Source organism: Strix aluco, chromosome 23 (genome assembly GCF_031877795.1).
Source record: "Strix aluco isolate bStrAlu1 chromosome 23, bStrAlu1.hap1, whole genome shotgun sequence".
NCBI classification, from domain to species: domain Eukaryota; kingdom Metazoa; phylum Chordata; class Aves; order Strigiformes; family Strigidae; genus Strix; species Strix aluco.
In genome coordinates, this window is record NC_133953.1 from 7,958,438 (window position 1) to 7,986,339 (window position 27,902).

Sequence of the window (27,902 nt, forward strand, 5' to 3'; positions counted from 1 at the left end):
AGCGCCCCCCCGCCCCCAACTTGGGTTCAAACTGCCCCCTCCCAGCCGTACCAGCCACACACCAATAAATGTCGAGGATTAATTAATTACTGGGGTTATTATTAATTAATCATGATATTAGGGTTGTAAGGGGGGGGGGGCTTGCAATGTGGCACCTCGATGTCACTCCCCCAGGGGGGGCGCAGGGACCCCTAAACCCTCCCCAGCCACATCCCCCCAGCATCCCTCACCTTCCTCCCGCCGATGCCCCGGGGGGCCTTTAGATAAACATATTAATCCTTAAAAAAAAAATTCAAAATACCCAAAAAAGGCCATTTTTGACTCTCCGGATCAAGATCCCTGATTTTAGGGAGCGCCGGGACGAATCCTTCCCAGTTTGGCCGAGGTTATCCTGGTCCTCGATCCAACCGGGGTCAGACCTCGAAGCACGAGCAGAGATTAGATGCCGCCGGCGGAGGAGGAAGAAGAGGGGGGGGAGGAATTAATCCCTTCTCGCCCTCATCTCCCCCCCTTCCGTAAATCCCGCCTGGCCACCGGGATTGCAGGATCCAGCCTTGGGGAGTGAGGAGGCTTTGAGGGATCGACCCAGCCCAATCCTGCTGGGATCTCACCTCCTCAACTCACCCTATTTTGGAGCGATTCACCCTATTTCGAGCCGGGGGGGTGGGTGGGTGGGGTGGGGGGGTGTGTGTGTGTGTGTGTGTGTGTGTGACCTCCTCCTCTTCCTCTCTCCGCCATCTCAGGGCTCAGCCGCAGGCGAAGGCGACGCCAAACCCCAGGCGGGCAGCGCTTGCACCTTGTCAAAGATTTCGGGCATCTCCGCGGGGAAGGAAACGGGCTCCAGCGGCGCTCACCCGCTGCAAGGTACGGAAATTAAACATCCCTCGCAATAACGACCCCTGGAACGAAGCCCCGGGGGAAATATCCCAGGAGAAGACCTCCGCATCCCCCTCAAAATTCCCCCCTCGAGGAGGAGAAAGATTTGCCGAAGCCCGTACGTGTTTGCTTGATTTTATTAGGACCGACACATTCATTGTATGTCACAACTTCACCGATCGATGAGCTTTAGAAAATAAAAAAACCGAAACCGCCAGCGCCAGCCAGCAAGATAATGGGGCTTATATAGTAACACGTCTGAAAAAGGCATTAAATGCGTCCTCCCCCATCCCCGTGTCCCCCCCGTCCCTGTGTCCCTCCCCTCCCAAACCCCCCTTCCCCATTCTCACAGCTTTGATTGTATCCATAAGCATGGTTTGACAGGAAAAAAAAATTAAAAAAAATGTTTCCCAGCTGCCAGGTTATTCTCACAAAGAGGCTAACTAGAACTCAAAAAAAAAAAACAAAACCAACCCAACAACAAAAATAAAACAAATAAAAATAAAAAGGCCAGGAATTATTTTAATGTTAAAAAATAAAATAAAATAAAAGCGGATATGGCAACGCTACTAGTAAAGTGGAATACATCACAGAAACCAAAGTCTTTTTGCAGGCAACACTGTTTGGAGAGAGGAGAACACTTGATGGGTGAAAAAAGTGAAGTTCTAAATTATATACAACAGTATCTAACGGTGGCTTTGAAAAACAGTCTCCTTTAACGTGATTCAACGTTTAACTTGCCGTTATCTATTGCTTATTTATTCAGATCCGTAATAACACTTAAGAGAGAGACGGATGCGTAAAAACGAGACACCGTGGAATAAAGAAAAACCAAAAAAACAGCTTTTCGTATGAAAACGCCACGTGTACGCGCTTGTCCGATGTGGAATGTACCTACAGTCGTTTCACGGGCCGGGGGCTTCTCCTCGCCGCGCCGCTCCGGGAGGAAAACCGGTCGGTCTGTCCGGCAAGAGAGCCGGGACACGCTCGCTTGTGGGGGTGAGCTCGTGGGAAGCGCCCCGCAAGCTTCTTATCACCCCGAAACTCGTTTCCAGGCGGAAAAGTCCGACTTGCCCGGCTGTGAACAGACAGGATCCGAAAGCGTCTGGTAGCGAGATGGAAAAAAGGGGCGGAAAGCCCTAATCCTTATGAAGGACGAGACTCAGTTGTTAAATTTTAAGGGGTATCCGATGGCTTTTTCCAGGCACTCTACCAAAGAGCCGGCGGAAAGAAAATCCCTCTCCACTTCCACAAATTTGATGTAGATGGATTTGGGCGACACGCCGGGCTCTACGACGCAGTTCTGAGATAAAAAGGCGTTGATCCCGACCCAATCTTTGCTGAAGGTTTTGGTGTTTGCCTGAAAGTGTAAAAACAGGCACTGCTGGAGAGTCCGGACCTCGGCGATGCCGAGGTAACAGTAGATAATCCGGGCGGATTCCATGTCCACCCGGAGGGAGGCTTGTGGCGAAGGGACCTCCAGCTCCCCTTGAGTCTCATTGCCAGGATCGGGCCCCCTGTGCTCGGCGAGAGGGGAGGGGGGCTTCTCGTGGCACTCTTCGTACCCGATGGCATACAAGCCGGGGCTTTTGGGGATCCCTCCCGGTAATAAATACTGAACGACGTTTCCTCCGGTGGGTTTGGAGTGAGCGATTGGTATCCAGTCGATCTCCATGTGCAGCTCGAGGCATCTGGCTTCGCTGATGGTGATCTCCAGGAATTTGTAATAAACGTTTTTCCAGTTCATTTTCTGCACTCTGGTCATGATAACCCGACCCTCCGGTTTTTCCGAGTTGAAATATTCCCGGAGCCGCTTGCCGAGGGGTACCTGGGAGCTGATCTCCGCGTAGTGGTAACGAATATCCTCCTTCCAGCGGGTGTTGTAACCGATGCCGAAAATGGCCAGTTTGTTAGAAAGATGTAGCCTGGAGAAGTCCGTCCAGCTCTGAAACAGCTCCCACTTCAACTGGACCGACTCCAAGATTTGCATAATATTCTGCATGACGTCGCGCTTCCTGGAAATTAAAAAACACGGAGAGAAGGATAAAGGCATCAGTAAACCGGAGCGGCAAAACCATCCCGGCAAACGCAACGACCTTCGGAAAACAGTAATCCCTTTCAGCTTTCTCAGCTGCTTTTTAGACAGTGGGTATTTTATTCCTCTATACATCCTACATTGCTAGGTGGGTTTATGGATTATAACACCACGCTGATGTTTTTTTTAATTAATCTCAGCAAAACTAAAGAAAAAACCCAACCTGAACTCCCTCCGATATCTCAAGCAAACAACAACCTCTGCCGGAAATGAGATTTCACGCAAAAAGTTCTGCAGGAGATAACCCAGTACAGAAAAGGAGAGCTGATAAATCCCCAAGTTCAGCTTCCAAGAAAGATTTCTGCTCTTCCCAACCCCAAAAAACCACACGGTGGAAACGCCCCGCTCCTACCTGCGCTGCTTCGAACCCACCGCGAGCAAACACGTGTCCGGTGCCGCTAAATAAATGCAAACTCAGTTACTGAGTTATTCTTTACAGCCACGTGTCCCCAGCAGCACCCAGAGCTGCATCCGCCACTCAAACTGCTTCCACCTCGTCATTACTCCAAAATTAACGCGAGCGAACGGGGCTGTAGTTGTAAAAAAAAAAAAAAAAAACACCCACAAAGTGAGCACCAAGTCGCTCCGAAAGGCTCGGCCCAGCGCTGGGTCAGCAACAGGGCTCAAGGGACTGACCCCGCCCAGACCCAAGGGATGGGATAACCTGCTGCGGGATGGATAACAGAAATCCCTCGGGATTGCCAATAAAAAAAATCCCCGCGTTTCCCAAGATTTCTCTTCGCTCCCAGTAACGACGCCGGCATCAAAGCGAGTTTCCACGGAGGGATTTACGCTTTGCTAAGCCATCAGGAGCGAGCACTCGCGTGCGCCTGAAGCGAGCTGGAACAGCTTCCTCCAGGATGAATGAGACACTTAGGGTGTAATTAGCTAGTAGGGAGAACTACTAATTTTAGGAGTTATTGTCCTATAATCAAAGCTGTAGGAAGATAATGCGATACTCGTTTGGTAATAGAGAAATCTCTCTTGGTCCAACAAATCGGATTTGAAAGCTTGCTCCACGCAACTCCCTTTTATCTGTCGTGCCGAACTGCAATCCCACGGGGGTCACCTCATCCCCAAGAGGATCCTTCCTCCTCCAATATCCCACCAGGAGGAAACGCTGCGTCGTTAATCCCCGCTCCAGGCAGCTCCTGTTTTCTTCTACACGGGGTTTTCTTCTACGGGGCACGCACAAACTCCCCTCCTCTCGTGGGTTCCTGCGCTGCGTTCACTGAAATCGCTTAAACCCCCTCAAAGCAGCTTTTCCCAACAGCTGCCCCGTAGTTGGGGCACGAGACTGGTGAGGGACCGAAGGTTTTTAGGTAAAAGCAGATATGATGCCCCACAAACCGCACAAGGGGTTGAGACTCCCTGCGTGGATCAGGTGGCCTCTTTCTCCTGCATATTGATATAAGAGTTCAAAGAAAGAAGGTTTGGGAGCTGCAGACCCTTCCTGTGGTGCTGGAGGGGTCCAACCTCACGGCCTCTGGTCTCAAAAACCCTGCTTTTAGAGGTGTAAATACAACACGTGCGATTTTGGGAAGGTTCTCCACGCGCTGGCTGTCCTTCAGGCGACGCGGTGCCTCCAGGACAGACTGAGGGCGCTGGGCGCGGTGTCGAGCAGTTGGACGCCCGACGGTCGGCACACGCCAGCTCGGCAAACCTCACCCCGGGTGTCCAAACCCCCCTGACCCCCCGCTGAGATCACTCACTGCTCACGGCCACGGGAGGGACCCATCCATGGGCGTGCTGCCTGTCTTCGCTATCTAGCAGCAGCAGCCACGCCAGAAGATTCTTGGTTTGACCTTAAAAGTCATTTTGGCACAGGCACCTCTGCCACAATCAGAGCGTAACTGAGTTTCTAGAGCACCAAGGAGGGGACCTGCTTGGCAAAAGGAGCTGTCTGACCCCAGAGGCTTTTCAAAACGCCTGCTGCATCGTCAACAAACTCCTCTTTCTTATTCCAAGTTACTTCTGAGGAGTTATTTCCACTTCCCCCTCCCTAGCAGCAAAGGAGAGAAACACCATACAAGAAAAACGCGTATTTACCCAAATCCATTTGTATTTACATCCAAACACTGCGGCAATACTGAACCGTTTCAAAGCTTCTCTGCAGCTTCCCCGCTGCTTCTTCAGATGCTGAGCAGCGCAGCATCGCTACGCTTGGAAAAATGTCTTTTTTTTTTTAGACTTTTGGAAGTGCAAGTTCACCTTCTGGGGACAAGACTCCAGCCAGACAAGGGGACAGGGTAAGCGCAGGGCTGTTGGTAGCACAGAGCCTGTGTTTCACTGCTGTTATACACTCATTCGACTCAAGAGAGACAGCTGAACTCAATTTAAAGAAAGCAGTCCCATCCAAACCAGAGACAGAAGAAAGCAGCGTGGGTAGATTTTCATTCAACAGTGGAGGAACAGAGCTAAGAACCAACAAAAAAAAGCTCCCACCTTTATTAATTACACTATAAATATTCTCGCTAAGTTTAGTTCAGCACAAAATAGAGCTGAAGCTCTGGTGAAAAAAAAAAAAAAAATTAGTCACTCAAACTGCTCCTGCTGGGGAGAGGAATAATTTCACTACAGATGATCTCCAGCAGCACCTTGCGTATGGGAGAGAAAGGCTTTCCACAGAGGGAATCCATCACTTTGAGCACAGAGGAAGCAACAGGGGAAAAAAAAAAGAAATTTTAAAAAGCTTTGCTTTTCAGTTTTAGCATCTCCTCTTCCTGCTTACACCAGGACGCGACAGTTCAGCAGCCGCCCTGCGGAGCTTCACTTTCCCAGGCTCTACCCAGCATCTCCACGATTCGGCCAAGCACAGGTATTATAAGCAATAAGAGTCAAATTGTTACTATTATTTATTTTTCAATAGAAAAATCTAAGCGAGCGGAGGGGTCACCCTCTGTCAGCACCGTGTGTCACAAGGCAATCCCATTTTTCATCTGCAGAAGGTGCCCTAGAGCTGGATTTTACCCTGTCGTCAAACCACGACCTCGGGGCTGGAGACTGGCCAGCTGCATTTCTTTTTCCCCCGGAAGCTTTTGCAATTCAAATGAGGAAAGATGCGAGACAAGACATGGTGCAAATTTGTTTTAAGGCACTGTTTCCAAACCAAAGCAGACTTCAAAGAGGCTGGAACAGCTGGTTTCAGTGAAGGACCCAGCTCCCCAAGCTTTTTCTGGTTCATCTTCACAAAGCGAATAAAACCGCTCCTCAAAAATAAATTTAAAATAGCAGAACAGAGTCTTGAGTAGCGTTTCGCTTTTCCAAACAGTTTATTTGGAGGCAGCAGCGTGCCAAGGGGATGCAACAGCAGAGCCGGCGTGGGGAAGGAAAGTTCAGCTGATGGAGCACAAGCCCCAGACAAAGCTTACCTATCGCTCTTCTCTTCCTACACCGCCAAAAATAAGGATTTCCCTTATTTCCTGTGTTGCTTTATGTGTCCGTGGAGGCTGGTTATTTACTACCTGAAGCTACGAGAGGTCTGTGCTAACGTGCCGCGCAGCTTGCTTGGAGCTACCACCTCTGGTGTGCACCATCAGCAGGCAGGAGCGGCCGAACCCCTCGCAGGCAGCTGGAGTAAAGCGAGCTCCCCCTCTTTCTGCAGGTTTGTGGTCAGTTGATAGCAACAGCAGCCTCACACGTGTGTGTTTGATCAGGAAAAGAAGAGCCGGAATAAATTCCAGCGCCCGGAGAGCTCAGCGATACGTTTCCTACAGCAAGCATCTCGGTGGCACTCTCCCACCCTCTCTGCTAGGGAAATAATGTCATGGTGCACATCCGCGCCCCTGTTGTAATGCAAGCTGCTCAGCTCCAAAAAAATCCTTCCAAAAATCCTTCCAAAAATCCCAGGGGAAGGAAAGAGGGAAGCAAAGACAAGATTTTTAGCAACACGTGTGCTTACAGCCCAGCATCGCCACAGCGTAGTTTCTCCACATCAAAAATTGCAGCGCAAGGTTCAGCAGAGAGTCTGAACGCCCCATCACGCCCTCAGATTTTATTGAGATTATTTCTGCTGAAAATCTGCACCTGACCAAGCAAGCAGATGAAACGGCCTTATTTCAACGTCCTTTCAAATAAGTGATTTGTATTTTAAAATGCTGGCCAAAGAGGTGAAAAAGTTTGGCATCTATTTATCATCTGTGCCTTTCAAGAACAGACACAATTCTATTTTTTGAAGATAATAAATAAATACCCAGTTTATCTTCATATCAGTCACGCTCCTCCCGAGTGCTTTTAATCTACTAAATCAGAGTTTAAAAGTTCCTCACTCTCAGAGCGGGTAAAGAAGTTTTCAGCAAATCTCTGTGTTGGAAGATGCTTTGTGCTTCCACTGAGCACATAAAATGGGCTTATCACCTGCACGCTTCACAAAACGCCCAAGAGTTCCGAGACTTTTGTGCATTTTAGACAGAACTTGGGGGAAAAAAAACGATCAGAAAACTCTGAAAGGTCTAATCTACCAAATCTAATCCAGTCATCCATCACAGGATCATCTCGGTTGGAAAGGACCTTGAAGCTCCTCCAGTCCCACCATGAACCTCCCCCTGACCGTTCCCAACTCCACCAGATCCCTCAGCGCTGGGTCAACCCGACTCTTCAACACCTCCAGGGATGGGGACTCCCCCCCTGCCCTGGGCAGCCCATTCCAACGCCCAACAACCCCTTCTGCAAAGAAATCCTTCCTAAGAGCCAGTCTGACCCTGCCCTGGCGCAGCTTGAGGCCATTCCCTCTTGTCCTGCCGCTGGTTCCTTGGCTCAAGAGACTCCTCCCCCCTCTCTGCACCCTCCTTTCAGGGAGTTGCAGAGGGCCAGGAGGTCTCCCCTCAGCCTCCTCTTCTCCAGACTAAACCCCCCCAGTTCCCTCAGCCGCTCCCCATCAGACCTGTGCTCCAGACCCTGCACCAGCTACACATCAAAACCTGTGTCCTGGTTTTGGCTGGGATAGAGCTAATGGGTTGGTGTTTTTTTTTTTTTCTTCCTTCTTGGTGCTAGAACAGGGCTGTGTTTTGGACTCAGCACGGGATTTGATAGGAAAATACTGATAACGCACTGATGGTTTTAGCTGTTGCTCAGAAATCAGGGACTTCTCAGCTTCTCACACCCTGTCAGTGTGCAGGTACACAAGAAGCTGGGGATGGAGCACAGCCAGAGCACTGGACCTGAACCAGCCAAAGGAATATTCCGGATCACACAACGTCCTGCTCAGGGTATAGCTGAGGGTTGATCAGGAAGCTCCACTCGGGTTTTCGGGATGGTGGTTTCATGATTCTCTCTCCTCTGGGATCACTAGCCAGGAACAGGCTGGGCAGCCGTCAGCAGGTGGTGAGCAACCACACTGTGCACTACCCGTTTGTATTTTCTTTTATTATCATCATTATTTCAATTTTATTTCAATTAACAACTTGTTTTTATCTCAACCTACGAGTCTCCTTACCCTTACCCCTCCAACTCTCCCCCCATTCCCCAGGGGCAGGGGAGGGTGAGCGAGCGGCTGCTGGCCGGGTTTAAGCCACGACAACCTAGAAGAGAAGATTCAGGCAGTCTGAGCCCCCACCTCTGAAAATTCAGGATTATTTTTCTACGCAGCTCCCTAAAGCACACCTTGAAAGGTAAAATTATCCCAGAACAGTCCTAAGAAACTGTCCAAAGAGACTATAATAACAGTTCTACTGAAAAAAGTTATTTTTCTCCAGGTCATCCCTGAGTTGCTAAACTGAATTTGCTCCACGATAAGAAAAAAAAGGCACTTTTGGGTACCACAAAAATCCATCTTAAGTGAGGAGTCTGATGAAGCTAGGCCATTACAATGAAAACTTTTTTTCTTTGTTTTTTGGGGGGGGTTGGAGGATTTTTTTTCATTTAGTTATAGTAAAAAGCTTCTGTTGTATTACTAACCAGGGACACTCTGTTAATGCATACAGTGCTGATGATTTCCTCCCCTACAGCAGCTCGTTTTCCAGCATAGGAAATACCAGACTGACTTCAGATGACACTACAAATTGCTGGTGGGGGAGCTCCTGTGTGGAACCCACTCAAAAAGGGTCCGCGAGCCAACTTGCGATGGCTCACTCCCATCGCCGACAGATCTACAACCACCCTGTGGGTTTTAAAACCCTAAAGGTCGGAAGAAAATAGCCCCGGTCTGAGTAAATACAGCACAATTCCTTTCATTTTTCAAAACGCTCTGTGTTATTGTTGGCCAAGCAAGGGAGCTTCACATGCTCAAAGCATTCGATATGCTCCGGTATTTGTCAGATTAAACTGATCCAAAAGGTTTCAAGTCAGCTCTGGAAAGTTATAAAAATAAAATACAAAAATAAAAAAACCAAAACACAATCTTTGGCATGCCTTCCCACCAAGGAGGGGAAATGCATGAACTTTTCTTGCAAGCATTACTCACACCAAGCCACCAGCACACACTGCTACAGGGGTGCTGTGTCCCTCTTCTCCCTCTTTCTTTCCTCCACTCTTACATTCTCTTTTTTCCTTACATCTAAAGAGGCAGATGGAGAAAAAAACCAAAACAAACCAGGTTACAAATAGATCCAAGAGCTCAGCCTCGTGCCACGACACCTGCAGCCAGCCCACACCCCCCTAATAAATCTGATGTGTATTTTATCTGCACTTTAAGTCCTTGCACTCATATAGTAAGTCTTGTTTCGTTTGCTGAATGATGAAGCCAAGAAGAAGCAGAGTTGTGAAGCTTTTCAGATGTTCTGAGGTAACTGGAATAATGCATAAAGCAGATTCAACTGTATGAATAGTCTTTCACAATGTATTTATAATTATAATCAGAAGTTTCAAATATCCTCCCCTCCTGCACAACATCCCAAGGGAAATACATTCCAGGGTAAAACATTCATAAATTACTTACTGCGTGTCTTCTGAAGATTCCTGTTTTATCTTTAATGTTCTTTTTGTGGTAGGCATTTCATCTGAAAGGTAAAATTCCAACACATAATTATATTTTAAATAATGTTCCTGGGGCTTTTTTTTTTTTTTTAAAGGCTGAAATTAAATAAAAAAAAAATAAATTAGAGTTGCTTCCTAAGCCAGTCAGTCCATTAGAGTTCTGCACAAGACAGCTCCAGTTCCTAAATCCTCTGTAACTGAATAGTTTTTGGTTTTTTTCGTTGGAGGAGATGTGGTCAGTTAAGATCTGAATCTATCTCTGCAAGTGCAAAACCTTTCAAGGACAAGACTACAGTTCCTGCTATTAAATCACAAATCAATTTAATTGCAAACTGCATTGTTTAATAAAAAAAAGGAAAAAAGAAAGAAAAGAAGGCTATTCTGCTTTCAAAGGCACATTTGAAGAGCAAGCACCAGAACAAACGCATCTGTATTCCATTTAGATGTTGTGTGCTAAGTGCTTTTCTCATAACTTCTCTGAACGTTAAGAATCTCGTCAGCCCAAATGCACACAAATGTCTCTGATTTGACTGAAGGAAAACGGTGACAAACCAGGAGACCAGAGTTTGACTCACCAGAATGAGTCAAACTAGATAGAATCAGCCGTCGTTTACATACGTTTTGTAATGTCTTTTCCCCACCATTTCTCTCCCACGTATTTCTGACTTTTACATCCCCTGGGGAAGAAGTCTGAGAGAACCAGAACATGGTTAACAGCCAGCTTGCAAATTTTAACACTAAATGGTGATTTAAGCCTCTTTCAAAGCATCCTAATTCACCAGTCCCCTGAACACAGTTGTGGACAGATAAGCGACTGCCTCTCCTCTCCCTGTTTCATCCTACAAATCACGAGGGGGAAAAAAAAAAAACCCTCATGGCACCAAGAGCCTTTATCCAATTCGCCTTCCAATACCGCTTCACTTGGGTCTCTGCTGAATTTGATCGACAAAGTTTCAGCTTGAAAATAACCCCCTTGCTCAGGCAAGGGAGGAACACGCACCTGTAAGATCAGTGGCTCAAGAGGTATAAATATGCTTAAAGAAACCCACTTCTTCACAGAACTGCTCGGATCAGCATGCGTTTCCAATCAAGTATGTGGTACCTTGATCCGTCTAACAACGTTCAATAAGCCACGAGCAACAACCAAATCTCCAGATTAATTAATATATTGATTATTGTGCAGAGACACCAATAATTCAGGCAAGCAAAGCATGCAGAGGAGTTCAGTTCAGGTCTCAATCCTGGAGTGTGAGCTCACTTGGCTTTTTTTTTTATTTAAAAAAGGCTACACATCTGGATATAAGCATATTTACAAGTTTAAAACAAACACACCAGTTAGGGTATATAGGAAGGAGCAACATTTTTTTATAGGCATTAATAGCAATAGTCTGAAGTTCTGTTCATAATTTAAGCGAATGGGGTTTGAACGGTAACGCAGAGGTTCAGCTGGTGCCCAAGAACCTCCAAAGCTGGGTACCACTGAAAGGGAGAACATCTCCCTAATACCACGAGGGGAAGTAGAACTGAGCAGGGGAAGGAGAGACAGGGAATGTGTCACCTTTCTGGAGTCTTCTTTCACACAGCCCCTTCCTTCCCCCTGCTCTGCTCTTTAAACTCAAGCCCCGATCCTAAAATACTTCAGGAACCACAGTTTGCTTTTGATGATGAACTGGGGAATTTCTTTCCCTTTTCTCCCCAAGGACATCAAGTGTTTAGTACCTTGAGCACATCGTGTCTGACACATGAAAGATGGTACTGAGATGTGTGAGATGTGCACATATATGGCTATGTGTGAGGTATGAGCACAGAGCACAGGTAAAAATCAGATGACGGAGATCACAGAATCCCAGAGTCACTCAGGTTGGAAAAGACCCTCAGGATCATCGAGTCCAACCCTCAGCCCGACTCTACAAAGTTCTCCCCTACCCCACATCCCCCCACAGCTCATCCAAACGGCCCTTAAACACACCCAGGGATGGGGACTCCACCCCCTCCCTGGGCAGCCTATTCCACTCTCTGACCACTCTTTCTGGGAAACATTTTCCCCTCATGTCCAGTCTGAACCTCCCCTGTTGCAGTTTAAAGCCGTTCCCTCTTGTTCTGTCACTAATCCCCTGTGAGAAGAGACCAGCACCAACCTCTCCACAACGTCCTTTCAGGGAGCTGTAGAGAGTGATGAGGTCTCCCCTCACCTTCTCCTCCTCACACTGAACAGTCCCAGCTCCTTCAATCTCTCCTCACAGGATTTATTCTCCAGGCCCTTCCCCAGCTTCGTTGCCCTCCTCTGCCCTCGCTCCAGCCCCTCGAGATCTCTCTCGGATTGAGATGCACCAAAACAGGATTTCTTACCCAATTCCTGTTCTCCGGTCTGGTAGCAATGAAGATCCTGACTGTGGTTTCCCCAGTCCTCCTGCGAATACTCCTCCATGGTGCTGCCATCCGACTCCAGCTCCTGGTACAAGCCGCTGCTGTTGATGAGGACGGGCTGGCAGGGCTGGGAGTCCCATCCTCCCTGCCCAAAAACCTGCTCCAGCTGTTCAAACGTGTAGCTGCTTTTCCTCTTCCCGACGCCGTGCTCCTTCACGCGGCTGTAGCACCTGCGGAGGGTCTAAGACAAGAGAAAAGCACGTTCACGGCGTGACGACCGGCTGGAAGAGCACAACATTCACTTGCAGACAGTTACACGGCTGCTAGGCAGAGTTTAGAGGTTTTTCTGGGTTTTTTACTTCTGCTGATCAGTATTTGCCCCACGCTCACGAGCTAAATGCAGTGCTCCCAAATTAATCTACGCCCGCCAGGAAGCATCGTACGTATCCGACGTTCCCACTGCAGCGATTTAGCGTTAACATCTACGACACAGGACAAAGTTGCGTAGCAGCTACAGGTTCATCAGATTTAACTCGGGCAATTTATTCTCTTCCCCACTTCAAAAAAAAAAAAATCCCCAGATCTGTTATGTAACATAGGGAAAAAAAAAATATAAATAAAATACCAAGAGACCCCCAGTCAGAGATACCAACCAGCCAAGAAAATGCACACCTACTACGAGGAGGAGAAAGCAGAGCTGGTGTTGTGCCCACAGCTTGGAGAAGGTGAAGCGGGGAGGAGAGGGAAAGGAAAAGAGAAAGAAGAGTCCCCCAAAGCAAAGATGGTCCAACCTTCCTTACTCTGGTAAGAAGACACAAGGTACAAAATGTATATGCCTAAGCTATTCAGCTAGGAAAATATATATTACTTACATATTTTGCATTCCTTACTAACTCACTCTGTCTCTTGTGAAGCTGCTGAAATTTAAAAGAGGTCAAATCAATAATGCTCCAAATTCCCAGACTTTGATATCAAGCATTAAGTAAGAAACAATACTAAGACGGCTCTGTCTAATTAACCTTTAAAAACAGTGCTGAGGCCAAAACCTCCCGTACAGACAGATGCAAAAACCTCGTCTACTTTGGGTGATCCCTGTAGCATCCCGCACCGACGGCCGAGCTGGCGCGTCACGCTCGCTGCGTGACAGCAAGGCAAAGCCTACGATTTCCACGTTTCTCCCCTAATTGAGCACCAGGCAACTATTTGGGGGTGTTAAAAAAACAAATTAAAAAAATCTTTATGTGCATCCCTCAACGTGGCTTTAATTCTACCACCACTCTACTTGTGAAAGATAATGATGTGCCCCAGGTTTGCTGGATCTTGATGGTTTTCAGATTGGTAGAGTGCTAGAAAACATTTTTTTTTTTTTTTTCATATTAAATTTGTTAGATCGCTCAGGTTCTAGCTTGAATGGCAAAGCCACTTCTGGAGTTCAAACGAGGCATTAATTTGGGAAGAGCTAGTCCTGTTGCCTTGCCTCCTGGAAAAAGAGCTTAATGGACTTTCAAGCACACATCACTGCAAAAACCGCTTTTTTTCCCCCCAAAAGGCACCTTTACGTCTCCAGAAAGCTCAAACCTACCTAATGTTCCTCATATAACTGGTTTAACAGCATCAGCAGGAAAGGAGTACATTTCTAACCAGTTTCCTTGTGATACTCAGAGCCCTGGGGGCAGAAGCAAAACTGCTAAGCAGCAAGTCAGTTCTACCCTGCTGTTCCAAAAAAAAAAAAAACCCAACCCAACCAACACACACACAAAAATAACACAAAATAAAAAAAAAAACCCACCCCATATAAACACACAGGCAGCAATAAGACCGGAATTATTCAGCGGTTTAAGGTGGAACCCTTCCCGATTCTGCCACCAAATTGGACACCACCAAATTTTAAGTTTCTGTCTGCAAGCGGGGAGAAAAACAACTGGTTACATCAACCTGGAACCAAGGACCCAGCCAAAAAAATCTGTTGATATTCACTGCAGGCAAACTGCGTTCTCTAGGGCTGGGGGTACAGACAAATTTTGTCGTTAAAATTTGGCAACAAGAACCCGTTGGGAACATCTGAGGCAGTTTTAAGTGGCCCAGTTTGCCCTGCTTCCCCTTCGGAGGAAAAGCACACCGGAGGATGCATCGCCCAGCTTTTTCACTCCAGTTTCTCTCCTTTCAGCTCCAATCTCACCGAGCAATACAGGCAAACTCTTGTTGCACTCCCAAACTCTTTCTAAAATCCACCCAAGTCAGATTTTTTTGAAATCCATTTCCCAAACCCCAGTTCCTACACCTGCCCTGGCTTATCCATCGGAGATAAGCGCAGATTTAGAGCCTATAGCTGAATTTATTAGCAGTCTTTAAGGAAAACAAACCATCTCCAGGGCAGTTAACCAAAAAACATCAACGCTCTTGGCCAAGCCCTCTTGGGAACACTCAACAGCCACTTGCTGTTTTAAGCGTGTGCTTCAAAACATCCCTCCCTACCCATGGAGTTATCTACCTCACACTGGGTTGTAGCCTAGTAGTAATTATTTCATTCAGGCTGCAAACTGCCTTATTTTACCATGAAAATAATTTAGATTCAAGTCAGTGGAGACTAGTATAAGAATTAAAGGGTGCAACGCGGAAAGGGGGCAAAAATGAATGAGCAATGCTCTCGTTACTCCTGCAGGTCAAGAGTAGTTTCGAGGTTACTGCCCAGATGCTTCTGGACCTGCCTGCGTGAGCCATCTTTTACCTCCACTTCTGCCAGCAGATAACCTAAAATTGGAGGGAATAACCTCAAACTCGGTGCTTTCAAAAGCACCGGAAGGCCTGCAGCCAAGCAACTGGTGGCTCCTTGGTCTTGTTTCTTGGAGAATTGGGATTGTCGCTAGCTCTTTCTTCTTGAAGGCACTGCCCAGTTTCTCCAACCCTACTAAGTGACGTTCACCTCCGAGTAACACAGCGCAGCTCCGTTGCACGGACGCCCACAGGCTTCTGTGTGGCAGGGGTGAGGTGGACCAGAGCGATGGCTCTCCCTCTGCAGTTGCCTGCACCTCCCACAACGATTTTCTTCAGAGACCCTTGTAAGGCCAAACTAATAGCTCAGACTTCAGGAAACCTCCCCTGGACATTTTACAGCACTCAATGGTTCAGACACCTTTCTCCCAGCCAGGTTATTCTGATCGCCAAGATTTAAGATCTAGGTTTTTTCTTACGCACCTCCTCTACTCCTCTCGGTGTCCAGCTCAACTCCTGCTCCGTGGTTCCTAAAGTGCACATACATATATTGATACAGATAGACAAGAAACCAGTAAATTTAGGACAAGTAACTGAAAACAGACCTGATAACTGCCCAGTGACTGCACAGACTGGAAGAGATCGAGGCTTTTGCTTATTGTTCTGCAACACTGCCTGCAATACGAAGACAGATTATCCCCGCTTAATTTATAATTATGAAATCCAAAGGAGGGAGACAGTCAAAAAGCTCAACGTGGATTTTCTCACCATTTCTAACTTACGATCCCTCATCTTCTCTACAAGTGAAGTCACAGGAGAACCGATCACTCTACAGGAACTGCAGCACGACAATCAGAAAAGCCTTAGGAAGCAACTTTGAGGAAGGCTGTGGACACAGTCCTCCTCCCAGCAAAAAATAAGATGAGGGAGAATCACACCACAGCGAGCTTTTTATATATAACCCCAGAGGTGGTCCAACACAAGAAACTCCAGATCCCTGATCCGAGACATGCTCTTTCTCAGGGAGACACTATGGGCTCTGCAGAGCAATTAGGTTGCCTACAGGCGTGTCCACATTAATCTATTTAAGTCGATTAAATGATAGCAGCTGGCCTAGAAGGGGTCCCGATGGCACAGAGCACTACTTAGCACCACGTTCAGCTCCGGAGGTGCTCTTTTACTTAATGGGAGAGAGAAAGTCTTGGCTTTACATCCCGAATTAAGAACAGTAGTACCAAATAGCTTCCTCCCTCGTCATGCCAGGATACTTACAAACAACATGAGATGAAACTACACTGGGACAAAAGAAACAGCTTTTGAAGCCTGGAGTGGTTGTAGGATACGTAGGGATGAGTGGCAAAGTCTTCCTTCCTTCTTCAAGTCTTCATTCCTGAGCTGGATGGTGGGAGCACGAGGAAACAGAACTGACTACAGTAGTCTGACAGCTCTGCTCAACTTGCTAGCTCATGAACTTCTAGATTAAAAGATGTGTGCAAGGCAGGAGAACATGAGACTCACATGGGATATTGCCACAAGAAACCCTATTTCTGTGGTCTGTCCAGAACAAAAGGAGAAGAAAGAGCATGTTAAACTCTCAAGACCGCCATACACCGCTGCAGAAAGGCAGCTGATGATTTCAACATGTCTCCAACATAAGACACCAGGCCATAATACTCCTCTCCGAAAAACAAGCAGCCCTGCACAAACTCACCCTTAAAACTTTGCAGGCACGCACTGGCTCTGCAAAGGCTCCAGCCCCACAGGTGGCTGCACATCGCAGCACTCGGGGACACGCCAGCAGTCAAAATAAATCACACTGCACCGAAGAGCAAAGCCTCAATCGTATCCCGATGTGCCCAAATGCACAGGGGCTTCCTGAAGGATGTGGCTCCAGCACAGAACAAGGAAAGCCACGGGAATGTCCCAAGGGGAGATGAGTGGTGAGGGGGAACACAGACAAGGTGATCATCTGATTGAGAAAGGAACCAGAGGTCTCTTTGGACAATGACCTGAAGAAGCAAAGTCACCCTAGAAGACACAGATAAGGGATGTCAGTCAAGGCAAGGCAAGGCACGTGTTTTTTGGTTGGGTTAGTCAGCCAGAGCTAGAACCTAACAAAAAACCACCGTGGGTTTTCCACTGTAAGCCAAAACGTGTGCGCCCAGCGCTGCAATAAAGAACACCCGCTTTCTAAAACTCCAGAACGAGTCTTAGAGAGTTCCTGCGCCGGCTTTTACGGCAACACCACCACTGCCCATTTCTAAATCACAATTAATTATATTTAAAAAAAAAAAGAAGCTCTTGCCTGGACAGGAGTTATCTACAGAAGCACTACAGCCAGTTGTAGAGGTCAACCTAGATGACGCAGGACTTTGCCAGCAGCCAAGAGGGAACAAACCCAGGGTATAACAAGCTGCAGCCCAGCCGAGTGAGGAAGCTGCGCAGTGATACGCGGTGCCAAGAGCTGAACTTCCCTGCACCTCATGCCTCAAAATAGCCACCTGCAAAGATGCTCCATCGGTTGCTGCTGTTAGAGAGCTGAGAATAAAATTATTCATACCCTTCTCAGGGATTTGATGCTAATCGGGCTAGACACCTAGAGAGAAGAAACTCTCCAGTATTGCCTGAGGAAAGGCAGACGGCTGGGCACCTCCATCTCCCGACGGACTGAGCTTCTGGTTTAAGACAGCACTGGAGGAAAAGAAGAGTAACTAGTTAGAGCTTGAGAAGGCAGATCAGCAAAACCCTCTGCCATGCCCATACCCACCACGGCCGATCACTTCTGGCTCTGTCAAGAGTTTAGATGGGATGGACACGTCCTACAGGCAAGACTCGGCTGGCAGAGACACATGAGTAAGGTTCACAGAATCCCCGAATCATCTCGGTTGGAAGAGACCTTGAAGCTCCTCCAGTCCAACCATGAACCTCACCCTGACCGTTCCCAACTCCACCAGATCCCTCAGCGCTGGGTCAACCCGACTCTTCAACCCCTCCAGGGATGGGGACTCCCCCCCTGCCCTGGGCAGCCCATTCCAACGCCCAACAACCCCTTCTGCAAAGAAATCCTTCCTAAGAGCCAGTCTGACCCTGCCCTGGCGCAGCTTGAGGCCATTCCCTCTTGGCCTGGCGCTGGTTCCTTGGCTCAAGAGACTCCTCCCCCCTCTCTGCACCCTCCTTTCAGGGAGTTGGAGAGGGCCAGGAGGTCTCCCCTCAGCCTCCTCTTCTCCAGACTAAACCCCCCCAGTTCCCTCAGCCGCTCCCCATCAGACCTGTGCTCCAGACCCTGCACCAGCTCCGTTGCCCTTCTCTGGACACGCTCGAGTCATTCAATGGCCTTTTTGGAGTGAGGGTTCAACCTACGCCTGGTGTGACCTGCTCAAACCCATCACAGCTTACTTTAGAGCAACGAAGGCCACACTTGAGTAGACTGTCTTGCCTTCAGAAACATGCTCATTCCTACAATCAAACTTGAAGTTTCACGTATCCACTGTGATCAGGACAAACATCTTTATGCCCCCACAATCCAAACTGCAGCAGTCTGGACCAAAGAGGTCTGAGACATACTCAGCAGCTCACATCTCTGCTACCAGTAAGCCACGAGAGACCACACAGCCCCAAATCCCTGCTGGTTCTCACTCTCAAATGAAGGAGCAGAGTGAGGCCACGTGCCCCTCGGGAAGACGAAAAGCAGCACAAACCCTCCCACGGGTGGGAGGGAAAACGCTCCTCTCCAAAACAAGCTTCAGCTGAGCAGCAGGAAGCATCAACACAGGCAGCACCACGGGGGAAACTTCTTGTGTAGTTCAGAAAGCTAAAACACTTCGGTGCACAAGACCATCCTAGAAGTGTGTCGCTGCTCGTCCTGGGGTCTCTAGAGGAAGGTCTGTGCCACTTGGCCTTCAGCCATGTTAAGAAAACATTACCAGCGGAGAGCAATATCTACACCCATGGGAAAAGCTGGAAGTGAAATACCAAAGGTGGCTTTAACTCTAATTTTCACCAGGACCAGTGGTCAAGGGTTGGTAACTGGTGACACCAGAGCAGTCCAGAGAGCAGCATCTACTCGGCCCCCAAATTTATACACTTGGTAGGATGGAGCGTAACAGGGAAGAGAAACAAAAGCGAATCCGCTCCCACACCGGCGCTTAAAGCTTTACGCTCTCATACCAGCTTCGTTCTGGTGAACGTTTCAGGTGCATCCAGTCGCTTTTAAAATAAATAAAATCCACGATCAACCATCCAACACCTCCTGCATCATTGCTGCTGGCACCCTTTCCTGACGTCAAAGCAGCCTCTGCAATAACTGATGCCAACGGGATGCCGAAAATTTCTGCCTGCCTGCGTGTGCTGGCTAAGGACAAGTGATAAAAATCAGAAGGAGGGTTTTTAACACCTTCCCAAGTCCTCCAGAGGCAAAAGAGCACAACAGGGAAAAGCTGTTTGCTCCCAAACTAAGATTTAATGTTCACAAATCTCCCAAATTAAGATTCAGTGTTCAAGTTTAGCAAGTTGGCCCTTCTGCAACTAGTTCCTGCCCATCAACTGTTTCTGTCTCAACAGCGTAATCTGCCGGCTCGCTCCCAGCTGCCCCCGGGAATCACTTTGCACCCAAGCAGTAAGCAGTGGATGATCTGGGTATGCCACAACGACCAGCCCAGAGTATTTCAGACGCACAACACAGCTGCGAAAGCTACTGGACAGAAAGACACTTGTCCTGCACGTGCAGAGTGAGACAGATGCCTACCAGCACGACACCGCTCTGCAAACACCCCGGCTGAAGAGAGAGGATGCAGCTGCTCTGCAAGAGGTCTCGCTCCACGTGATGCTCACCCCCCGGAGATGCTCCTCTGCTGCAGCCCCACAATACGTTCAAGGAGTAAAAACAAATAAACCTGTTTTGTTACCACAGAGTTTTTTTTTTTCCAGCTTATAAATGTCAACAGAAAGTTGCTCCTACCTACCAGGGCCCATGAGATCCTCCAGCAAGAAGTTGGGTTGCTGGAGAGGATTCAAGAAATGACAAGAAACGACCCAGCCTGGAAAACCCAGTGCATCTGAATGGATTTAAGCCAAAGAAAGATCTGGAGGTAACTTGAACGCTGCCTGCAAACACCGCAGCCGGAGGAGCTACCTGGATGAGGATCTGGGCTCGAGATAACAAATGCAAGACAAAGATAAAATGCATTCAAAAGAAATAGAAGGCAAAGCTGTTTTGGAGGTGGACAGTTGGCTGGTTGCTACGAAATGAACTGATGCTCCATCATTTGAGATCTTCAAATTAAAAGACAGCTGCTCTGCTTAACGTTATTGGACCCAGCGATGAAATTCTGGGTGAAATCCAATCTCCCGTATCACGCCGGTCAAACTAGATTATGGCAAGTGTCGCTTCTGAGACAGTCTAGCTACTGCAACTTCTCCTTCCTTAAAAACAACTTCACGCAAGAGTTAAAAATAGATTGTTTACATCGTAAAGCAGCTAAAACCACAGCCCCATTAACAAGCTCCTGTCGTCATCGCTTTACATACAGCTTAAAGCAAGAGAACACCAACGGCTGATGCTCAGGCGTGATTTTTCATTCCTTTCCGTTTCATGTGGGTTCGCAGCACTCACTTTTCCCCTTTGTCCTTACGTTCTCCGAGTGTTCAACCAGCGTCTTCAAGGTATTTATTTTTTCTTTGAAAAACAAACACCACACTTAGCAGACAACCACAACTCAGCAGAAACCTCCAGTCACCTGTCCGGGGTGAGAAGGTCGGTACGTACAGAAAAATCCAACACCAGGGGAGCAGGTTTGTGATCAGCAGCGAGACTCGTGAATTCCTGCAGCTGGGAGTTAGATGTTGGAGCTGCTTCTCTTTGAACAAATGGCTTGGCACCGACTCCGGGCAAACAAATTTCAGCAGCTCGCTCGCAAAATAAAAGCAGATCCCTCAATTCCGCGGTAGCTGAAGACGTGACAGGTTAAGGCCCCTGAATTCATTTTAACCATCTCCCGTGGCTGAACGGTAACTTTTTAAGGGGCGATTTCTTTCTGCTCGTGAAAGGCTCGCTAGCTGCAACCCCAGCCAGGGAAGTCCTAGCACCAAAATGCTCTCGCAGCTCGGCTAAGCAAAGCGCTGTCAGGAGAGCGAGTCTTTGATTTCACCTTCTGTGAAGAACGATGCACACAACAGAAGCAGAAATTCTTCCACGGGTTTAAAAAAATGCCTGAGGTTCAGCACTGAACAACCAACCAGAGCACGTAATTTCAGGAACACTCCTTTAAAATAAAACAAGACTTTATTGCCTGAAAATTACTCGCACTGGTCAGCAGCCACTGTAAAACCTGAGCTCACCTGCGCTTCCCCAGAGCATCCCCCTGACACTGCAGCCACGTGTGAAGGCTGGAAGAGGATGAAACGATGACGTCCCAGCGTATTACCCGATGGAAAGCGATCTCAAAGAATACAGACTGGATACGTTGGCTTTTGGCCTTCAGACGGCAGCTTCACAGCATGAGGCGACAGCTCATTTTTCTGTGGTTAAAAGCAGCTTGAGTTAACAGCTAACCTCCTGCTCTCCGGCTGAAACACCACCGCCAGGCGAAGGGCACAAAAATCAGCATGCACGTCTGGGCAGGGTTTTGCCAAGTATTCCATCATCTGCCTTAAAACACCAGCGCTAAGGTCAAACCTTAAAACATAACGGCTCTCCATGCACTGCTGCGGAGAGGTGAGGAGTTTCAGGATACACAAAACGGGCTAAATCCTTGACCATGAACAGGAAACAGGAGGAGGGCTGGATGTAAAACACGTGTGCTTTAGTAAACCCCTCTAACGAGAGCTCTGCGTCGTAGGGACAGTCAGAATAAATTACTAAACAAGCAAGGATTAAGGCTACAACTTGACATGCCAGGATGAGAAAACTCCAGAGCACAAGACAGCTTTTCTGGGAACCCAACCGGCAGAAATCGAGACGTTTCAGCCCTCCTGCAGCTCCCAATTGCCGAACTCACCAGTCCACTGACCTCCGAGCCACAAAGTCGGCTTCAAGGTCTCTTTCCGAAGGAAGAAACCAGGAAAAGCTGCTGGGAACAGTTACGTGTGAATCCCTAAATTTGAAACAGACACTTCCAGAGTGGCTCAAACCCAACAGCGGTCTCGTTCCCAGCTTGCAGCCCAGTGCTGCTTATGTGCAGAAAAGCACATGCAGATGTTAAGAGACAGACGAAAATCTGAACCGGGACCTTACTTTGCATCCTGTTTGAATTAGGAGAGAATGCATCTACGCGATCAACTGGAAAACTTTCTTCTTCGGAGTTGACTTTTTCCTTTCCAGCTCATTTCTAACTCACTCGTCAAGATTTGGCAGAGTCCGGGGAAGGCAGGTGTCCTGAAGAAAGCCAATATCGAGTTCTTATCTAAAACGCATTTATAAAATAAGTTGAATCCGCTATGTTTTAAGCACGACTTACGTTTATAACACATCAGCAAATCCTCACGCTACTGTCCCTTGATGGGCATTAAGTATCCTATAAAATCATGTTATGGATAATAAACGGAACGATGCAGCTATGTGCTCCTTCACCACCATCTCCCCAGTTCTGTTTTCAGCTCAGACAGCCAACAGCAGGGGACTACGAAGTGCCTGGGACCTCCCCTTGTTCCATCAGCACATTCAAGTCGTCCTACTCTGTCTTAAAGATGCCTCCAGGCATCGACCCCTCCACACCCAGAAGCGATTTTCGCTCTTGGTCGAGCGTGAAAAAGTCAAGCAGCCAATTCCACCTAGAATCTTACCAAAAAAAAAAAAAAAAAAAAAAAAAAAAAAAAGGATTTTAGCTTTGGCAGCAGCTACCACAACTATCTCAATAATCCCCACGACAAGGTCAGCGCTTGGCTCTCGCGAGAAACCCCAGCTTTTGATGAGCACCCATTTCATAGAGATTCCAGGGAAAAACCTACTGCAAGCCTGAAGGCTTTGGGAAAAATAACACCTTTTTGTGCCTCCAGGTGACTGCACTGATGAAGACACTCGTGGTGGGGATCCAGGACATGCAAAAGCTCAGGCAGCAGCACCATGGGCGTAGGACAAGGCAGCCAGCCCTGTTCTGGAGCACGTTTGAGATGCCAAAAGCCCCCCAGGAGGGTCTTTACCAACGAGCACCAGACACGGCTGGTGTTGAACGGCTGTTCTTCACCCGACAGACAGCCCGAGGACAGGCCAACCCACAAACGAGTACAGGCACAGGACAGCACACGGATGGAAAGCTGACAACTCCCCTCCAGCCACACCTTTCAACCAGGTATCGGAGAGGAGTCCGTCCCAACGTATCCCGTGTTGATCCAGGAATGTCTGACAGGTCTGTCAAGAGCTGCTCTTGGAGCCATTGCAAGGTGAAAAATATAAACCTTGGGGTCTTTTATTCCCTGCTTGATAGGTAAGTGATGCGTGGTTTCTTTCAAGCTTGAACATTTCATGGGCAAAGATGTGTTCAAGCACCACTTCTTAAAGGAAAGGGGGAGAAGTCCTCCTCTGCAAGAAGCTCAACTCCTGGGAAGATGGGATCTTCCAGCAGTCACCAAAACGCTTGCTCTGGCCCCAAAGCAGCCACAACCCATGACCAGCTCCATCCAAAAGCATCGTCTGAACCTGAACAGCCAGTCCTGGGCTGCTTTAGTAGGGAGACTTCTCCTCACAACCATGCTTCGCCTCCCCCAAAGCATAATGGTCGCGGAGCCTGCAGCCAAAATTGGGGTAGCGGCCTCTACAGCTGCTGTATAAACACCCCCCCCAACCCAAAACCATCCGAGTCCTGCGGACAAAACCAAACTTCTCCAGCATGCATCAGCCGCTGGCAAAGCCCAAAGTTTCACGGAAGAAGCGATTTAAGCAACAAGCACCTTGAAAGCTGCTGAGAAAACGAGGGTCTCGAAGAGGTTTTGCAGCACAGCAACGTCCCTCTCAAAAAATATTTGGATGCGTTCAAGGGAAATAAATCCCCGAGCAGCAAATACACGGAGGCAACAAGATGACAAGAGGAAAATACATTAAGAAACTCAAACAGCTATAGGAAGGGGGGTTGCTTCATTTTGGCCAGCTACTTTCAGGGACAAAGACTGTTCTAATTAACAGGGATTGAAGGGTGAGTCTCTCACTTATTCCTGAGCATCCTCCATACTGCAGAATCCCTTATTTCACATATTTTGCAAATCAAAGGCAGCCTGGGTGTATATACCTGGAGATTCCCAGCCTGACTGTGCTGGCACAGCTGTATTTAACAGAAGAGAAGCAAACAGCTTCGCTGATCCCTAGCAATAACAAGATGTTACATTTTTTTAAATCAATCAGCATTTTAAGTGGCTGCATGGGCAGTCTAATGGGTCACAAAAGGGGAAAATAAAAGCTGGAGGGAGCTCAGAGCATTTAATTCGTCCTTGCAAGCTTCATTCATGTTTATAAACTGAAAATTCACAGCAATTCCCACCCCATCCACGGTGTCTCTAAGTATCTCCTTTAGTAAAAGCGGGACATGTGGAGCTGCTGCTCCCAAGCTGGACACCAAACCCAGCCTTTCACTTTTCCTCGGGGAATGATGCAAGTGGAAAGATTCCTCTTTAAAACCTGCCGCCAGAGGAAACGCAGCCCATCGGGCTGTTTAACACGGCTCAATTCTTAAAGAGGTTTCTGAGACTGCAACACGCTCCGGTGCGAACTGGGGGAAGACGTTGTACCCTGTAAAGCAACTCCAAAGCAAAAGAGGGAGCCACGAGCGCAAGAGGGCAACCAGAGCCTGAGCCACCCCTTGTTACTGGAGCAACTGGGAGCCCCCTCTTCCCATGGGGGCTTCAAGGAGCAGCTAGTGCTACCCCTTCACAGACAGAAGAGGCTGGTGGACATGTAAGGGACTGAGTCAACCCACCCAGGGCCACGGTGCCCACCACACTTAAGGCCAAAGAAGGCAATTCAGGGGGTGCAGTGCCCCAAAATCCCAGCAGAAATGATCCATGCGAGGGGACCCGAACGGCTGGGACAGCATCTGCCCCGCTCTCAGGGCTGGAGAGTGCTGCCACAGCCCACTCACGCGGGGGAACCGAGTGGCTGAACCCAAAGGACGCAGTGCTGGGGGTGAAAGACGCTGCTGGAGGCTGCGGGTGTGAGGGCTGAACCCACAGGACATGGCACCCAGCCTGCTCCAGGCCAGGAGATGCCAACTGGGTGCTGCAGGGAGCCAGGCAGCTGAGCCCAGGCGATGGGGTCCTCGCACCCAGAGGACACCCACAGCCGGGGACAAAGGATGCTCCAGAAAACTGCCTGCGCGGGGAAGCCCTGACAGGGTGTTCCCACGGGATGGGGTGCTTCACACCCAGGGCTAAGGGATGCTCTGGAAAACTGCCTGCATAGGGAGGCCCTGATGGAGTGATCCCATCGGCTGCAGTGCCCCCACACTCAGGACCAAAGGATGGGTCTGAGCCCAGGAGATGCCTACAGCCAGGGCTGCAAGATGCTCCACAACACTGCCCGCGGGGGGAGACCCTGACCGGATGCACCCAGGGCACACGGTGCCCCCAAATCCAGGGTCAAAAGATGGGCTGAGCCCGGGGGATGCTCACAACCAGGCTCAAAGGATGCTTCAGGGGAGATCCTGGAGAGATTGAGCTCAGGGGACGCAGTGCCCCCACACCCGAGGCCACAGGCTGGGCTGAGCCCTGGGACCACAGCGACCCCACCCCCACGGCCAAAAAAGGCTCCGGAAAACGGGCTCTCATGGGGGGACCCTGAGGGGCGATCCCACGGGAGGGCTGCCCCCACCCCCAGGGCCAAAAGGAGCCCCAGGAGATGAGCCCGGGGACACCCGGGCCGCCTCTTTCCCCCCCCCTCCCGTCACCTCCCCGGGGACGAGCCGCCCGCCCCCCCGCCGGGGTACCTTGATGCGCTCCCGGCACTGCGAGGGGGTGCGCTCGTAGCCCAGCTCGGCCAGGGCGCGGGAGACGCGCTCGTACATGGCGGGCCCGGGGGCCTTGCTGCCGAAGACGGTGCCGGCGCCCTCCAGCTGCTGGTACCGCGCCTCCACCAGCCGCTCGTTGCCCCAGACGGCGATCAGCGCGTTGGTCTCCGCCGGCGTCCAGGACATCCCGCGGCAAGCGGCGGCAGCGGCGGCGGCGGCGGCGCCGCCCGGTGAGAAGGAGACGGAGGGCGAGGCCCCGCCGCGGCCCCCCGCCCCGCCGCCGCCCCCCAGCCCGGCCCCGCCGGCCGCCGGCCCCGGCCCCGGGCCGAGGGGGGAGGCGCCGCTGGGGGTGGAGGGGTCGGAGAGGCTGGGGTTGCCGTCGCTCAGCGCTCCCGGTGAGCCCGGCGACAGCACCTCCATCTTGGGGATCTTCAGCGGCGGCTCGGCGGCCGGGAGCTGCGAGGAGCCGCAGGACGCCGCCATATTGAAGATGCCGGACCGAGCGGGCGGAAGTGACGCGGGCGGCCCGGGGGGAGGGACTTCCGGCGGCCCCGGGGCGGGGGGCGGCGGGAGATGGGGAGGGAGCACGTGCCGCCGCCGCCGGGGTGGGGGCGTGGCCAAGAAAAGGGGCGTGTCTCGCAGCGAGGGGGGCGTGTCCAGCGAGGCAGGGGGCGGGGCGTGCCGCCAGGGGGGCGGGGCCGCGTGAGAGGGGGTGTGGCCACGTGAAAGTGGGCGTGGCTATCGGAGGAGGCGGAGCTTGGCGGGAGGAGGCGGGGCCAGGGCGTGGCTCATAGGGTGAGGCCACGGGCAGTGGGCGTGGCTAACGGGACTGGGCGTGGGTAGCTGGAGTGGGCGTGGGTAGCTGGAGTGGGCGTGGCTAACGGGAGTGGGCGTGGCACAGGGACACCTCCCCAGCAGAGTCCCTATAGACCCCCCGGGGACATGGACCCCGGGTCATAGAAGCGCTATAGGGCAGCGACCCCCAAACCCTCCGTAACCGGCTGGGTGTCTGCGCCCCAGGGCTGAGCACCCCTAAATGTGGGGCTGAGCAACCCCCAAATGTGGGGCTGAGCACCCCCAAACATCGGGGCTGAGCAACCCCCAAACGTCGGGCTGAGCACCCCAAAATGTGGGGCTGAGCACCCCCAAACGTCGGGACTGAGCAACCCCCAAATGTGGGGCTGAGCACCCCCAAACATCGGGGCTGAGCACCCCCAAATGTGGGGCTGAGCAACCCCCAAATGTGGGGCTGAGCACCCCCAAACATCGGGGCTGAGCAACCCCCAAATGTGGGGCTGAGCACCCCCAAACATCGGGTCTGAGCACCCCCAAATGTGGGGCTGAGCACCCCCAAACATCGGGACTGAGCAACCCCCAAATGTGGGGCTGAGCACCCCCAAACATCGGGGCTGAGCACCCCAAAATGTGGGGCTGAGCACCCCCAAACGTCGGGACTGAGCAACCCCCAAATGTGGGGCTGAGCACCCCCAAACATCGGGGCTGAGCACCCCCAAATGTGGGGCTGAGCAACCCCCAAATGTGGGGCTGAGCACCTCTAAATGTGGGGGCTGAGCACCCCCAAACATCGGGGCTGAGCAACCCCCAAACATCGGGTCTGAGCACCCCAAAATGTGGGGCTGAGCACCCCCAAACGTCGGGACTGAGCAACCCCCAAATGTGGGGCTGAGCACCCAAAAATGTGGGGCTGGGCACCCCCAAACATCGGGGCTGAGCACCCCCAAACGTCGGGCTGAGCAACCCCCAAATGTGGGGCTGAGCACCCAAAAATGTGGGGCTGAGCACCCCCAAACATCGGGGCTGAGCACCCCTAAATGTGGGGCTGAGCACCCCCAAACGTCGGGGCTGAGCAACCCCCAAATGTGGGGCTGAGCACCCCCAAACATCGGGGCTGAGCACCCCTAAATGTGGGGCTGAGCACCCCCAAACGCCGGGCTGAGCAACCCCCAAATGTGGGGCTGAGCACCCCCAAACATCGGGGCTGAGCACCCCAA

At 50.2% G+C, this 27,902-nt stretch overlaps 1 protein-coding gene across 16 annotated transcripts; it reads right to left on the reverse strand.

Moving 5' to 3' along the window:
* Positions 1-1,378: 1,378 nt before the first annotated feature.
* On the reverse strand, positions 1,379-26,373 carry MSANTD2 (Myb/SANT DNA binding domain containing 2). 16 transcript variants are annotated; one of them, XM_074848585.1, is made up of 7 exons: positions 25,870-26,373; positions 15,568-15,637; positions 15,446-15,492; positions 13,123-13,167; positions 12,233-12,491; positions 9,846-9,906; positions 1,379-2,891 (listed from the first exon to the last, which is right to left on the reverse strand). In XM_074848585.1, exons 1-7 carry the CDS (start codon positions 26,371-26,373, stop codon positions 2,039-2,041), a joined length of 1,839 nt encoding a protein of 612 aa, XP_074704686.1. In that variant the 3' UTR covers positions 1,379-2,038. The 16 variants fall into 16 exon arrangements, 14 of the variants coding, with proteins under 14 accessions (XP_074704686.1, XP_074704690.1, XP_074704684.1 ...); XM_074848589.1 differs by lacking the exon at positions 25,870-26,373 and adding an exon at positions 15,731-18,084; XM_074848583.1 differs by having other exon boundaries at positions 15,446-15,637.
* Positions 26,374-27,902: the final 1,529 nt, after the last annotated feature.

Excerpts from the sequence above, each read along its gene's own strand:
- MSANTD2 (XM_074848583.1), bottom strand. The coding sequence starts at position 26,373 with ATGGCGGCGTCCTGCGGCTCCTCGCAGCTCCCGGCCGCCGAGCCGCCG. Across the intron at positions 15,638-25,869 it reads AGTGCCGGGAGCGCATCAAG|GCAGTGTTGCAGAACAATAA; the intron begins GTACCCCGGCGG and ends TTCGTATTGCAG. Across the intron at positions 13,168-15,445 it reads CACCGAGAGGAGTAGAGGAG|CAGCTTCACAAGAGACAGAG; the intron begins GTGCGTAAGAAA and ends TTTAAATTTCAG.